Genomic DNA, 16,157 nt, shown 5'->3' with positions numbered 1-16,157 from the left:
GATTATATTAAAAAAAGTTGGAGATAGATGGAGGGAACATAAGTCAGATCTGAAAGCACTATATTTTGATGCAAATAAGAGCATGGAAGCGAATAACACCAATGTTCCAAAGGGTGTGATTAAGGACCAGTGGATTACTCTGGTCAGTAATTGGATGACCCCGAAGGCACAGGTACGTATACAGTCGCCAGATTCGTTATGTACATGTTGCTCAGTCATGGTATGAAATTATGGAAAATACATGTGCATACATTATACAATTGTTTGACAGGGGATAAGTGAGACGAATAGGAGAAATTGTGCGATGAGGAAGTCCAAACACACGGCTGGAACTAAGAGTTTTCCACGAGTTCGAGAAGAGATGGTCAGTTTATGAGAACTCGAACTTTATGCATCTATATCCCATTTGTACTGCAGGTCTTTAATAAATTAACCGTTTGACCAATAGAGACTAAAGGATCCAGAAAAGAAGTACCCACACAGGGCTGTCTTATACATGCATACACATAAGCACAAAAGCGACAAGAATATGAATGAACAAGTGGTATAGTATCGACTCTTTTATTTAAAATTATAATGTTGTTTAGCACATTGTTCTGACATACACTATTCATGTATATAGGTTGATTTGAAGAAGCGTATAGCGGAGAATCCAGCTTTAGTAGATACTAGTAGAGGAAAGACAACATGGAAGGGAGATGTTTTGAATGCGGTACTTGGCGCAGACAAGCCTGGACATATACATGGCCTGGGACGGGTTCCGAATCCAAATCAAGTCTTTGATGTGTCAGCTTCACGCCACTTTCAGAATATACACCTTAGTTCATTGGAGGATACATCAAATGAAGATCTTTTGGTTGTTAGACTGAAAATGGAGAAGTTGGAGAAAAAATTAAGGGAAGAAAAAAAAACACTGAAGGACAGGTAAATTTGAAGAATTTCTCCATTATTCAATACATGTACTAATTCTTAGGTAGTAGTTACAGGGTTCTTTGGATCAGATATCTGCATCTCAAGATGTTCCTTCTATTGCCAAGACAAATTCAAAAAGAAAAGTATGTGTCTCTAGAATGGTATAATAAATATTTTGAAGCCATTTTGCAAGTATGTTCTTAACCTTGTTTGGTTTCAATCGACAGAGAATTTATGGTGACGGTCATAGTCAACAACTTCATACTGTTGGGCAGCAGAATAATGTGATGGTAATGTATGGATGCATTAATACATTTCTGTTTGCTTTCATAGAAATTAATCATCTTTCGCCATTCATTACAGAGCAAGGAAACATTTCTCAATGACATGGAGGTGCAACCATCATACAAATGCCCTGCTATGGATGAGGTATTCTCATTGATATATTGTTTAGAATCAGACATGGTTGAGTAGCAATTTAGAATTACTCACACATTTTGCAGCAGGAATGTTTATTATTATTCTTGCCAATCTTATAGTATATCTTTTGTCACAGAACAATGAAACTTTGGTCCATGATGAAAATGTGCACCAACAGAGGAAAAACACTAGTGCAGATAAGGTTAGTATCTCCTTCCTTTTCTTAACTTATTACCAATGTCGAGAATCTTGAGAAGATTACCATTAAAACTTTTATGATGATACACCAATGAGATCAGATCTAAAGCACCAGATACTCCTTGCGTAGGTCTTGTTGCTTCTTTTCATTATGTGGTTATCTTGTGTACGCTTATTTATTCTCAGCTCTGAATCCGTTTCAAAACGAGCAAAATTTTAGAATGCTCTTCATTATTCAATACATGTATTAATTGTTAGGTTCTCTTTACAGGGTTCTTTGGGTCAGAAGTCTACATCTCAAGATGCTCTCTGTGTTGGCAAGACAAATTCAAAACAAAAAGTAATTATCTCTAGAATATTCTAATAATAAAAGTTGAAGTCATTTAAATAAATATGATCATTTTCTTATTTTGTTTCAACAGACAGAGAGTATATAGCGACAGCCATAGTCAACAACTTGGTAACGTTGGGCAGAATAATAATGTGATGGTAGTGTATGGATGCATTAATATATTCTGTTTTTTTATAGAAATTAATACTCTTGACATTCATTACAGAGCAAGGAAAACTTTCTCTATGACATGGAGATGCAACCATCAAACAAACGTCCTTCTAAGGATAAGGTATGCTCATTTATGTATTGTTTGGAGTCCAATATGGTTGAGCAACAATCAATTGTTACTTGGTCTTCTCACGGTAGGAATGTTTATTACAATTCTTCCAAATCTTCTGATATATCTCCTGTCACAGAACAAAGATACTTCTATCCATGATGAAAATGTGCAACAAGAGAAGGAAAACTCTAGTGCAAATAAGGTTAGTGCACTCCATATCTTTTAAACTTCTAAAGCTTCTTTCACAATGCATCTCTGCTCTCATGCGTCAAGATTTTTTTTTGCACATTTCCAGCGCATACGCATGCTAGAAATGATGTGTGACATAAATAACAGTTTCAATATTGAGTAGAAATATCTAAGATAACAATCTAAGAGATAAAGTGCAATTACTTTCACCAAGATGAAAAATCTCTTCACATTGCTATTTCAGCCTTTCGTTTGCATACTCATACATGAAAAAACAATCACTAAACTGTTGTGTAGATTTGCTAAGAAATACATTGCTAGCAGCAGTAGTTCTTAACATAACAGAGAGGATAAGTGGCATTGTAAGAGATAGTAGCTACAAAAAGGAACTTAACAATTATTATTATACATGTAGCCTTCTTGCACAACAACCTAGTGCACGACAAGACATGCCATCATTTACTAAACAGTTATGCTTGCACTATTAAATTGAACTCCAACTTAACAACACACCTCAATGGGTTAGAGCATACTCTGTGTATACGGTACCATTCTGATTCCTCATGTGTACATCTCTATTCAGTTTTTTTGCTTATTCTGTTTATTTTGCATCTTGCCATTAGCATGGTGGCCAGAACATTAGTAAAGTCTCAAGAGGAGGTAATGCAACAAAGCATGCCAATGTATGACATACATCTTCTAAATATTCTTCTTCTCTGTTTCAGTTCTGCTTCAAGTATATTGCATACTAATGTTGCACAAAATATATTCTACAGAAACAACAGTGCGGTGCAACAAATTGCCTGGGTGCCGACTCGATAGATGTATGGGTATTAAGTTTATGTTACACATGATTATCTGCATGTTTCAAATTGCTTATACTACAAATGGTTTTCTCTTTTACGAACAGGTTGGCACTATAGTATTTTTCAAGAGCTTGGGAAATCCAAACAAGAATGTTGCTCTTGGTACACTCCAAAGCACTAACCCAGAATATAAAGTTGAGGGTGTTCATCTTGGTAATCAATTCTGGGCAGTGCGAATTGATGCTACATTAGCAAAATCAGATCAGTTGATACGACCTCTAAAAAAGGTCAACATTATTGGTCATGCAGCAGGATTAATTATCGCATGGCCATCAACCTTTGTATGTTGCTCCTCTTTAATTTTGTCGCTCTTCACCTTATTTTCTCTACAATAACTTACTGATCTCATTTCTTTATTGTTGTAGATTGCTAAGATAAATTGATGATGCATGGCCCAGATGTTGATTGCAAGATGGAGAATGGGGCTGCTGTTGGATAGTCTTATGTAGTGTTTTACGATGTCATTTCCAGTGTCGATAACTCAAACATTATGTTTTAGAATGGTTGGGGCGTTGATTGAAACGTCCAGACTTAGCTACTATGTTAGTATCACTTATTGTAACCTTTGGATCATGTTCTTTGTAATGCAACAAAGTCAAATTAATATATGAGACGTTTATGTTCAATATATTGTGGCTCCATGCTTTGTCAGCACCGACCATATCATTCTGGATACCAATATATGAAATTGTAGTTCATGATGGTAGCAACGCTTCTATACGTTGCAACGGTCTGTTGTGTCCAATTGAAAATCATGTTCTGCAGTGTAGCGAGCAACACATATGAAGTGTTGTTAGAATCTAATTATATATGTTGCTAGATTGCAACATTTTTTCATGCCGTTTACCAACGCATTTATATACGTTGTTGTAGGCCCTTCCAACGCCACCAACGGCAACGCATATTAATCCTTTGGTGTAGGCCTTAGCAACACCTATATGGGCATACAACAACGCATCAATGCGTTGCTATAGGGGGGTTCTTGTTGTAGTGAGGGGGTCAATATCCATCAACATCTTCACCAGCACCATCTCCTCTAAAACCCTAGTTCATCTTTTGTATCCAATATTTGTCCCAAAGCCTCAGATTGGTACCTGTGGGTTGCTAGTAGTGTTGATTACCCCTTGTAGTTGATGCTAGTTGGTTTATTTGGTGGAAGATCATATGTTCAGATCCTTTATGCATATTAATACCCCTCTGATTATGAACATGAATATGCTTTGTGAGTAATTACGTTTGTTCCTGAGGACATGGGAGAAGTCTTGCTATAAGTAGTCATGTGAATTTGGTATTCGCTCGATATTTTGATGAGATGTATGTTGTCTTTCCTCTAGTGGTGTTATGTGAACGTCAACTACATGATACTTCACCATTGTTTGGGCCTAGAGGAAGGCATTGGGAAGTAATAAGTAGATGATGGGTTGCTAGAGTGACAGAAGCTTAAACCCTAGTTTATGCGTTGCTTCGTAAGGGGCTGATTTGGATCCATATGTTTCATGCTATGGTTAGGTTTACCTTAATACTTCTCTTATAGTTGCCGATGCTTGCAATAGGAGTTAATCATAAGTGGGATGCTTGTCCAAGGAAGGACAGCACCCTAGCACCAGTCTACCCACATATCAAATTATCAAAGTGCCGAACGCGAATCATATGAGCATGATGAAAGCTAGCTTGACGATAATTCCCATGTGTCCTCGGGAGCGCTTTTCTCTATATAAGAGTTTGTCCAGGCTTGTCCTTTGCTACAAAAAGGATTGGGCCATCTTGCTGCACCTTATTTACTTTCATTACTTTTTACCCATTGCAAATTACCTTATCACAAAACTATCTGTTACCGATAATTTTAGTGCTTGCAGAGAATACCTTACTGAAAACTGCTTATCATTTCCTTCTGATCCTCATTGGGTTCGACACTCTTACTTATCGAAAGGACTACGATAGATCCCCTACACTTGTGGGTCATCAACCGATGACAAAGGGAATAACGTATGTTGTCATTACGATACGACCGATAAAGATCTTCGTAGAATATGTAGGAACCAATATGAGCATCTAGGTTCCGCTGTTGGTTATTGGCCGGAGAGGTGTCTTGGTCATATCTACATAGTTCTCGAACCCGTAGGGTCCGCACGCTTAACGTTCGATGACGATTTTGTATTATATGAGTTATGTGATTTGGTGACCGAATGTTGTTCAGAGTTCCGGATGAGACACGGACATGACGAGGAGTCTCGAAATGGCCGAGAGGTAAAGATTCATATATAGGACGATAGTATTCGGACACCAGAAGTGTTACGGGGCGGGGGTACCGGGTACGTATCGGGTCACCGGAAGGGGTTCTGGGCATTCCCCCGCAAACTATATGGGCCTAATGGGCCAAGAGGGGAAACGCAACAGCCAGCAAGGGCTGCTGCGCCCCCCATATGGGCCACACCTGAGGAAAAGGAAAGGGGAGAAGAGAGAAGGAAGGGGAGGGATTCGGCCTCCCGTTTCCTTCCCTCCTCCCTCCTCTTTCCTTCCCCCTCCGATGGATATGGTAAGGGGGGAGGCCGAATTGGGAGGCGCCTAAGTAGGATTCCTCCTACTTGGGGCGCCCCCTTGGCTTCCTCTCCTCCCCTCCACCCTATATATATGAGGGGGGCACCGCTAGAACACAAACCAACAATTGTTAGCCATGTGCGGCGCCCCCCTCCATAGTTTACGCCTCCAGTCATTTCTTCGTATGCTTAGGCGAAGCCCTGCGCGGATCACTTCACCATCACCGTCACCATGCCGTCGTGCTGACAGAACTCTCCCTCGACACTTTGCTAGATCAAGAGTTCGAGGGACGTCATCGAGCTGAACTTGTGCATAACTCGGAGGTGTCGTACGTTCGGTGCTTGATCGGTCAGAACGAGAAGAAGTTCGACTACATCAACCGCGTTGTCAAACGCTTCCGCTTTCGGTCTACGAGGGTATGTGGACATACTCTCCCCCTCTCGTTGCTATGCATCTCCTAGATAGATCTTGAGTGAGCATAGGAATTTTTTTGAAATTGCATGCTACGTTTCCCAACACGTGCATTGTGACGCCCCCGGATTGACCGTACACTAATCATACACGCAAATTTGTACGATCAAGATCAGGAAGTCACGGGAAGATATCACAACACAAATCTAGACAGAAATTAAAATAATTGAAGCTTTATATTACAAGCCAGGGGCCTCGAGGGCTCAAATACAAACGAGTTAGTGGAAGCAACAATATCTGAGTACAGACATGATACGTCCATTTTGCATCATGCTTTTATATCGATATTTATTGCATTATGGGCTGTTATTACACAGTATGTCACAATACTTATGCCTATTCTCTCTTATTTTACAGGGTTTACATGAAGAGGGAGAATGCTGGCAGCTGGAATTCCGGGCTGGAAAAGGAGCAAATATTAGAGACCTATTCTGCACAACTCCAAAAGTCCTGAAACTCCACGGAAGTCAATTTTGGAATTAATAAAAAATACTAAGCGAAGAAACTACCAGAGGGGGGCCACCCACCATCCACGAGGGTGGGGGGCGCGCCCCCTGCCTCGTGGGCCCCCTGGTAGGCCTCCGGTGCCCATCTTTGGCTATATGGTGTCTTCTACCCTGGAAAAATCATAAGCAAGCTTAAGGGACGAAACACCGCCGCCACGAGGCGGAACCTTGGCGGAACCAATCTAGGGCTCCGGCAGAGCTGTTCTGCCGGGGAAACTTCCCTCCGGGAGGGGGAAATCATCACCATCGTCATCACGATCCTCTAATCGGGAGGGGGCCAATCTTCATCAACATCTTCACCAGCACCATCTCCTCTCAAACCCTGGTTCATCTCTTATATCCAATCTTTGTATCCAAACCTCAGATTGGTACCTATAGGTTGCTAGTAGTGTTGATTACTCCTTGTAGTTGATGCTAGTTGGTTTACTTGGTGGAAGATCATATGTTCAGATCTATTATGCATATTAATACCCCTCTGATTATGAACATGAATATGCTTTGTGAGTAGTTACGTTTGTTCCTGAGGACATGGGAGAAGTCTTGCTATAAGTAGTCATGTGAATTTGGTATTCGTTCGATATTTTGATGAGATGTATGTTGTCTCTCCTCTAGTGGTGTCATGTGAACGGCGACTACATGACACTTCACCATTGTTTGGGCCTAGAGGAAGGCATTGGGAAGTAATAAGTAGATGATGGGTCGCTAGAGTGACAGAAGCTTAAACCCTAGTTTATGCGTTGCTTCGTAAGGGGCTGATTTGGATCTATATGTTTCATGCTATGGTTAGGTTTACCTTAATACTTATCTTGTAGTTGCGGATGCTTGCAATAGGAGTTAATCATAAGTGGGATGCTTGTACAAGGAAGGACAGCACCCAAGCACCAGTCTACCCACATATCAAATTATCAAAGTACCGAACGCGAATCATATGAGGGTGATGAAAACTAGCTTGACGATAATTCCCATGTGTCCTCAGGAGCGTTTTCCTTCATATAAGAGTTTGTCCAGGCTTGTCCTTTGCTACAAAAAGGATTGGGCTATCTTGCTGTACTTTATTTACACTTGTTACTTGTTACCCGTTACAAATTACCTTATCACAAAACTATCTGTTACTGATAATTTCAGTGCTTGCAGAGAATACCTTACTGAAAACCGCTTGTCATTTCCTTCTGCTCCTCGTTGGGTTCGACACTCTTACTTATCGAAAGGACTACGATAGATCCCCTACACTTGTGGGTCATCAAGACATGAGTTAAACAAGTTTGCCTTAAGAACGCTAGCACAAAAGTAGCAACGATTGAAAAGGCAAGGTCTCCTGCCTGGGACCTCCTAACTACTCCTCGAAGCCGAACTCCACGTAGAAACATCCTCGAGATCCTCTGGCTCCTGGACTCCATCATCTGGTTGATTCAGCCGAGAAGAAAGGAAAGGGGGAAAAAAGGGGAGCAAAGCAACTGTGAGTACTCATCCAAAGTACTCGCAAGCAAGGATCTACACTACATATGCATTGGTATCTGTATAAATGGGTAATATCTGTGGACTGAACTGTAGAATGCCAGAATAAGAGGGGGATAGCTATTCCTATTGAAGACTACTCTTCTGGCAGCCTCCATCTTGAAGCATGTACAAGAGAGTAGCTGGTAAGTTCACCAAGTATCATCGTATAGCATAAATCCTACCCGGAGATCCCTCCTCGTCGCCCTGTGAGAGAGAGATCCCGGGTTGTATTTGGCACTTGAAAGGGTGTGTTTTATTAAGTATCCAGTTCTAGTTGTCATAAGGTCGGAATACAACTCCCAATCGTCCTTTTACCGAGGGACATGACTATTCGAATAGATAAACTTCCCTGCAGGGGTGCACCACATTACCCAACACGCTCGATCCCTCTAGCTGGACACAATTTCCTGGGTCATGCCCGGCCTCGGATGATCAACACGTCGTAGTCCCTCCTAGACTCAACAGAGAGGCCAGCACGCCGGTCTAAATACTAAGCGCGCAGGGGTCTGGGCCCATCACCCATTGCACTCCTGCATGTTGCGAGGGCGGCCGGAAGCAGACCTAGCCCCCTTAATACAAGCGCAGGCTTACGGTCCAATCCGGCGCGCGTCGCTCCGTCGCTGACGTCAAAAGAGCCTCGGCTGATACCACGACGTCGAGTCCCATAATTGTTCCCGCGTAGTTGGTTAGTGCGTACAGGCTCGTAGCCAGACTCACATCAAATATCCAGATCTCGTTAAGCGTGTTATTAAAAATATACATGGACGCTGACCAGGGCCAGGCCACTTGTCTCCTAGGTGGTCTCAACCTGCCCTGTCGCTCCACCACAAAGTAACACTCGGGGGGCGTCGGGAACCCAGGCCCACCACTACCTGGGTGGAACCACCTGTCCCTTCAGCCCCCACATCCGAATAGTATCACAAGTGATGTAGCAGTATAGTAGTATATAGTATATATCCGTGATCACCTCCCGAAGTGATCACGGCCCGGTAGCAGACGGACAAGAATGTAGGGCCACTGATGAAGTACTAGCATCCTATTCTAAGCATTTAGGATTGCAGGTAAGGGTAACAACTGTAGCAACAATGACAGGCTATGCAGCAGAATAGGATTAACCAAAAGCAGTAACATGCTACACTACTCTAATGTAAGCAGTAGAGAGAAGGAATTGGCGATATCGGGTTGGTCAAGGGGGGGGGGGCTTGCTTGGAAGCTCAGTCGAGAAGGAGGGGTCATCAACACCGTAGTCGTACTGGGTAGCAGCGGCGTCCGTCTCGGTGTCTAACGAGAGAAGAGGGGGAAGAAATAATAAATATAATGCAAAAAAATGCATGACGATGCATGACATGACAATGGGCGGTGCTAGGTGTGCCCTAACGCGGTAGTAGGTGATACCGACAAAGGGGGGCATCCGGGAAAGTATTCCTGATGTTTCGCGTTTTCGGACAAATGGACCGAAGGGAGAAAGTTGCATGTTCGCTATGCTAGGGACGTGTGGCTGACAAATGGACTGCGTATTCAGATTTGTCTCATCGTTCTGAGCAACTTTCATGTACAAAGTATTTTCATCCGAGCTACGAATTATTTTAATTAATCTTTAAAGTTTTAATTCATTTTAGAATTAATTAAATTGAAAATCATTTTATGACGTCAGCATGACATCAGCGGTCAACTCTGGCCGTTGACTGGTCAAACTAACAAGTGGGTCCCACTGTCATTGACTAAGACTAACTAAACAGAGTTAATTAGTTTAACTAGTGATTAGGTTAATCTAAACATAATTAATTAAGTTAATTAATCACTTACTGAATTAATTAATTAATTAATATTTTTATTTATTTTAGTTTGAAAACGTTCTGGGCAGTGGGCCCTGTTTGGCAGTGGCCCAGAGGGCCATAGCGGGTCGGGCGTCAGGCACAGCCCGAATGGGCGCTGGCCCGCGGGGATGCACCCAACTGGGCGCTGCGAGCGTCTAGTGGGAGCTGGTGCCGGTGCACCGTCGTGGAGCTCCGTAGAGCTTTAGCCGGGCGGAGGAGGGGGGAGCAGAGGCGGTCGGTGGAGGTGGAAGAGGTAGGGAGGCGATGGGCGGTAGAGGGCGTGGCCGGAGGCGGGGACCGGACCGGGCGGCGGCGACGAGCAGGCTGGTGCGTGCTACCTCTTGAGCATGCGTTGGTTTCCCTTGAAGAGGAAAGGGTGATGCAGCAAAGTAGCATAAGTATTTCCCTCAGTTTTGAGAACCAAGGTATCAATCCAGTAGGAGACTACACGCAAGTCCCTCGTACCTGCACAAACAAATAAGAACCTTGCAACCAACGCGATAAAGGGGTTGTCAATCCCTTCACGGCCACTTGCAAAACTGAGATCTGATAGAGATAATAAGATAAATATTTTTGGTATTTTTGTTGTATAGATTGAAAAGTAAAGATTGCAAAATAAAATAGATTGGAAACTTATATGATAGAAAGTAGACCCGGGGCCATAGGTTTCACTAGTGGCTTCTCTCAACATAGCATATTCTACGGTGGGTGAACAAATTACTGTCGAGCAATTGATAGAAAAGCACATAGTTATGAGAATATCTAGGCATGATCATGTATATAGGCATCACGTCTGTGTCCAGTAGACCGAAACGATTCTGCGTCTACTACTATTACTCCACACATCGACCGCTATCGAGCATGCATCTAGAGTATTAAGTTCATAAGAACAGAGTAACGCATTAGGCAAGATGACATGATGTAGAGGGGTAAACTCAAGCAATATGATATATACCCCATCTTTTTATCCTCGATGGCAACAATACAATACGTGTCGTTTCCCCTTCTGTCACTGGGATCGAGCACCGCAAGATTGAACCCAAAGCTAAGCACTTCTCCCATTGCAAGAAAGACCAATCTAGTAGGCCAAGCCAAACTGATAATTCGAATAGACTTGCAAAGATATCAAATCATGCATAAAAGAATTCAGAGAAGATTCAAATATTGTTCATAGATAAACTTGATCATAAACCCACAATTCATCGGATCTCGACAAACACACCGCAAAAAGTATTACATCGAATAGATCTCAAAGAAGATCGAGGAGGACTTTGTATTGAGATCCAAAGAGAGAGAAAAAGCCATCTAGCTAATAACTATGGACCCGAAGGTCTATGGTAAACTACTCACACATCATCGGAGAGGCTATGGTGTTGATGTAGAAGCCCTCCGTGATCGATTCCCCCTTCGGCAGAGCGCCTGAAAAGGCCCCAAGATGGGATCTCACGGGTACAGAAGGTTGCGGCGGTGGAAATAGGGTTTCGTGGTGCTCCTGGATGTTTTCGGGGTATAAGAGTATATATAGGCGAAGGAAGTAGGTCGGTGGAGCTACGAGGGGCCCATGAGGGTGGGGGCGCGCCTACCCCCCTTGGGCGCGCCCTCCTACCTCGTGGCCACCTCGTGGCTTCCTTTACGTCCACTACAAGTCTCCTGGATTGTGTTTGTTCCAAAAACGATTCTCACTTGGGACAATGCTCTAATAATGATGATCACCACACTTTTATTTACTTACAACTCAATACTTAGAACAAAATATGACTCTATATGAATGCCTCCGGTGGTGTACCGGGATATGCAATGAATCAAGAGCGACATGTATGAAAGAATTATGAACGGTGGCTTTGCCACAAATACAATGTCAACTACATGATCATGCAAAGCAATATAAAAATAATGGAGTATGTCATGATAAATGAAACGGTGGAAAGTTGCATGGCAATGTATCTCGGAATGGCTATGGAAGTGCCATGATAGGTAGGTATGGTGGCTGTTTTGAGGAAGATATAAGGAGGTTTATGTGTGATAGGGCATATCATATCACGGGGTTTGGATGCACCGGCGAAGTTTGCACCAACTCTCAAGGTGAGAAAGGGCAATGCGCGGTACCGAAGAGGCTAGAAAATTGCGGAAAGGTAAGTGTGTGTATAATCCATGGACTCACATTAGTCATAAAGAAATCATATACTTATTGCAAAAATTTATTAGCCCTCGAAGCAAAGTACTACTACGCATGCTCCTAGGGGAAGGGTTGGTAGGAGTTAACCATCGCGTGATCCCGACCGCCACACAAAGGAAGACAATCAACAAATACTTCATGCTCCGACTTCGTTACCTAACGGTTCACCATACGTGCATGCTACGGGAATCACAAACTCCAACACATGTATTTTTCAATTCCACAATTACTCAACTAGCACAACTATAATATTACTACCTTTATATCTCAAAACAATTATCAAGCATCAAATTTCTCATGATATTAATTAAAGCCATGCTATTTTAAGACTCTCAAAATAATATAAGTGAAGCATGAGAGATCAATAGTTTCTATAAAACAAATCTACCACCGTGCTCTAAAAGATATAAGTGAAGCACTAGAGCAAAAACTATATAGCTCAAAAAATATAAGTGAAGCACATAGAGTATTCTAATAAATTCCGAATCAAGTGTGACTCTCTCAAAATGTGTGTACAGCAAGGATGATTGTGGCAAACTAACAAATAAAGACTCAAATAATACAAGACGCTCCAAGCAAAACACATATCATGTGGTGAATAAAAATATAGCTCCAAGTAAAGTTACCGATGGAAATAGACGAAAGAGGGGATGCCTTCCGGGGCATCCCCAAGCTTGGCTTTTAGTGTTGGAAATATGCCCTAGAGGCAATAATAAAATGGTTATTATTGTATTTCCTTGTTCATGATAATTGTCTGTTGTTCATGCTATAATTGTATTAACTGGAAACCGTAATACATGTGTGAATACATAGACCACAACATGTCCCTAGTAAGCCTCTAGTTGACTAGCTCGTTGATCAATAGATGGTTATCGTTTCCTGACCATGGACATTGGATGTCATTGATAACGGGATCACATCATTAGGAGAATGATGTGATGGACAAGACCCAATCCTAAGCATAGCACAAGATCGTGTAGTTCGTTTGCTAGAGATTTTCTAATGTCAAGTATCATTTCCTTAGACCATGAGATTGTGCAACTCCCGGATACCGTAGGAATGCTTTGGGTGTACCAAACGTCACAACGTAACTGGGTGGCTATAAAGGTGCACTACAGGTATCTCCGAAAGTGTCTGTTGGGTTGGCACGAATCGAGACTGGGATTTGTCACTCCGTATGATGGAGAGGTATCTCTGGGCCCACTCGGTAATGCATCATCATAATGAGCTCAATGTGACCAAGTGTTTGGTCACGGGATCATGCATTACGGTACGAGTAAAGTGACTTGCCGGTAACGAGATTGAACAAGGTATTGGGATACCGACGATCGAATCTCGGGCAAGTAACGTACCAATTGACAAAGGGGATTGTATACGGGATTGATTGAATCCTCGACATTGTGGTTCATCCGATGAGATCATCGTGGAACATGTGGGAGCCAACATGGGTATCCAGATCCCGCTGTTGGTTATTGACCGGAGAGTCGTCTCGGTCATGTCTGCATGTCTCCCGAACCCGTAGGGTCTACACACTTAAGGTTCGGTGACGCTAGGGTTGTAGAGATATTAGTATGCGGAAATCCGAAAGTCGTTCGGAGTCCCGGGTGAGATCCCGGACGTCACGAGGAGTTCCGGAATGGTCCGGAGGTAAAGATTTATATATGGGAAGTCCTATTTTGGCCACCGGAAAATGTTCGGGATTTTTCGGTATTGTACCGGGAAGGTTCTAGAAGGTTCCGAAGTGGGGCCCACCTGCATGGGGGGACCCACATGAACGTGGGTAGTGGGGGAAAGGCCCCACACCCCTGGTCAAGGCGCACCAAGATCCCACCTTAAAAGGAATAAGATCATATCCCGAAGGGATAAGATCAAGATCCCTAAAAAAGGGGGATAACAATTGGTGGGGAAGGGAAATGATGGGACCCACCTTTGCCAACGCCCCAATGGACTTGGAGGGCAAGAAACCAGCCCCCTCCACCCCTATATATAGTGGGGAGGCGCATGGGAGCAGCACCCCAAGCCCTGGCGCCTCCCTCCCTCCCGTGACACCTCTTCCTCCCCGCTTTCGCTTGGCGAAGCCCTGCCGGGATCCCGCTACTTCCACCACCACGCCGTCGTGGTGCTGGATCTCCATAAACTTCTCCTCCCCCCTTGTTGGATCAAGAAGGAGGAGACGTCCCCGCTCCGTACGTGTGTTGAACGCGGAGGTACCGTCTGTTCGGCGCTAGGATCATCGGTGATTTGGATCACGACGAGTACGACTCCATCAACCCCGTTCTCTTGAACGCTTCCGCTCGCGATCTACAAGAGTATGTAGATGCACTCCTCCCCTCTCGTTGCTAGCATCTCCTAGATTGATCTTGGTGACACGTAGGAAAATTTTGAATTTCTGCTACGTTCCCCAACATTTAGGTGTCCTTAGATTATCTTGGGGTGCCATGGGCATCCCCAAGCTTAGGCTCTTGCCACTCCTTGTTCCATAATCCATCAAATCTTTCACCCAAAACTTGAAAACTTCACAACACAAAACTTAGCAGAAAATCTCGTAAGCTCCGTTAGCGAAAGAAAACAAAAGATCACTTCAAGGTACTGTAATGAAATCATTCTTTATTTATATTGGTGTTAAACCTACTGTATTACAACTTCTCTATGGTTTATAAACTATTTTACTAGCCATAGATTCATCAAAATAAGCAAACAACACACGAAAAACAGAATCTGTCAAAAACAGAACAGTCTGTAGTAATCTGTGACTAACGCAAACTTATCGAACTCCAAAAATTCTACCAAAATAGGACGACCTAGAAAATTTGTTTAATGATCTTCTGCAATTGGAATCAGTATTTTATCACGTTCTGGTGATTTTAACAATTGTTTTCGTGAGCAGAAAGTTTCTGGAATTTTCAGCAAGATCAAATAACTATCATCCAAGAAGATCCTATAGGTTTAACTTGGCACAAACACTAATTAAAACATAAAAACGATTCTGCGTCTACTACTATTACTCCACACATCGACCGCTATCCAGCATGCATCTAGAGTATTAAGTTCATAAGAACAGAGTAACGCATTAGGCAAGATGACATGATGTAGAGGGATAAACTCAAGCAATATGATATATACCCCATCTTTTTATCCTCGATGGCAACAATACAATACGTGTCATTTCCCCTTCTGTCACTGGGATCGAGCACCGCAAGATTGAACCCAAAGCTAAGCACTTCTCCCATTGCAAGAAAGACCAATCTAGTAGGCCAAACCAAACTGATAATTTGAAGAGACTTGCAAAGATATCAAATCATGCATAAAAGAATTCAGAGAAGATTCAAATATTGTTCATAGATAAACTTGATCATAAACCCACAATTCATCGGATCTCGACAAACACACTGCAAAAAGTATTACATCAAATAGATCTCCAAGAAGATCGAGGAGAACTTTGTATTGAGATCCAAAGAGAGAGAAAAAGCCATCTAGCTAATAACTATGGACCCGAAGGTCCGTGGTAAACTAATCACACATCATCGGAGAGGCTATGGTGTTGATGTAGAAGCCCTCCGTGATCGATTCCCCCTCCGACAGAGCGCCGGAAAAGGCCCCAAGATGGGATCTCACGGGTACAGAAGGTTGCGGCGGTGGAAATAGGGTTTCGTGGCGCTCCTGGATGTTTTCGGGGTATAAGAGTATATATATAGGCAAAGGAAGTAGATCGGTGGAGCTACGAGGGGCCCACGAGGGTGGGGGCGCGCCTACCCCCCTGGGCGCGCCCTCCTACCTCGTGGCCACCTCGTGGCTTCCTTTACGTCCACTCCAAGTCTCCTGGATTGCGTTTGTTCCAAAAACGATTCTCCCGAAGGTTTCATTCCGTTTGGACTCCGTTTGATATTCCTTTTCTGCGAAACACTGAAATAGGCAAAAAACAACAATTTGCACTGGGCCTCCGGTTAGTAGGT

At 43.0% G+C, this 16,157-nt stretch overlaps 1 protein-coding gene across 5 annotated transcripts; it reads left to right on the top strand.

Moving 5' to 3' along the window:
• On the top strand, positions 1-3,808 carry LOC109746591 (uncharacterized). 5 transcript variants are annotated; one of them, XM_073501165.1, is made up of 14 exons: positions 1-364; positions 449-544; positions 623-924; positions 987-1,055; positions 1,140-1,202; positions 1,276-1,341; positions 1,469-1,534; positions 1,802-1,870; positions 2,088-2,153; positions 2,281-2,346; positions 2,957-3,016; positions 3,110-3,157; positions 3,244-3,480; positions 3,565-3,808. In XM_073501165.1, the coding sequence occupies exons 5-14, from the start codon at positions 1,200-1,202 to the stop codon at positions 3,580-3,582; spliced, it is 699 nt and encodes a 232-aa protein (XP_073357266.1). In that variant the 5' UTR covers positions 1-364; positions 449-544; positions 623-924; positions 987-1,055; positions 1,140-1,199; the 3' UTR covers positions 3,583-3,808. The 5 variants fall into 5 exon arrangements, 3 of the variants coding, with proteins under 3 accessions (XP_073357266.1, XP_073357265.1, XP_073357267.1); XM_073501164.1 differs by having other exon boundaries at positions 623-1,055; XM_073501166.1 differs by lacking the exon at positions 1,802-1,870 and having other exon boundaries at positions 623-1,055.
• Positions 3,809-16,157: the final 12,349 nt, after the last annotated feature.

This window comes from Aegilops tauschii, chromosome 6 (genome assembly GCF_002575655.3).
Source record: "Aegilops tauschii subsp. strangulata cultivar AL8/78 chromosome 6, Aet v6.0, whole genome shotgun sequence".
Taxonomy (NCBI): Eukaryota; Viridiplantae; Streptophyta; class Magnoliopsida; order Poales; family Poaceae; genus Aegilops; species Aegilops tauschii.
Note: the sequence above shows the minus strand (reverse complement) of the source record. Positions and strands in the feature narration are given on the sequence as shown.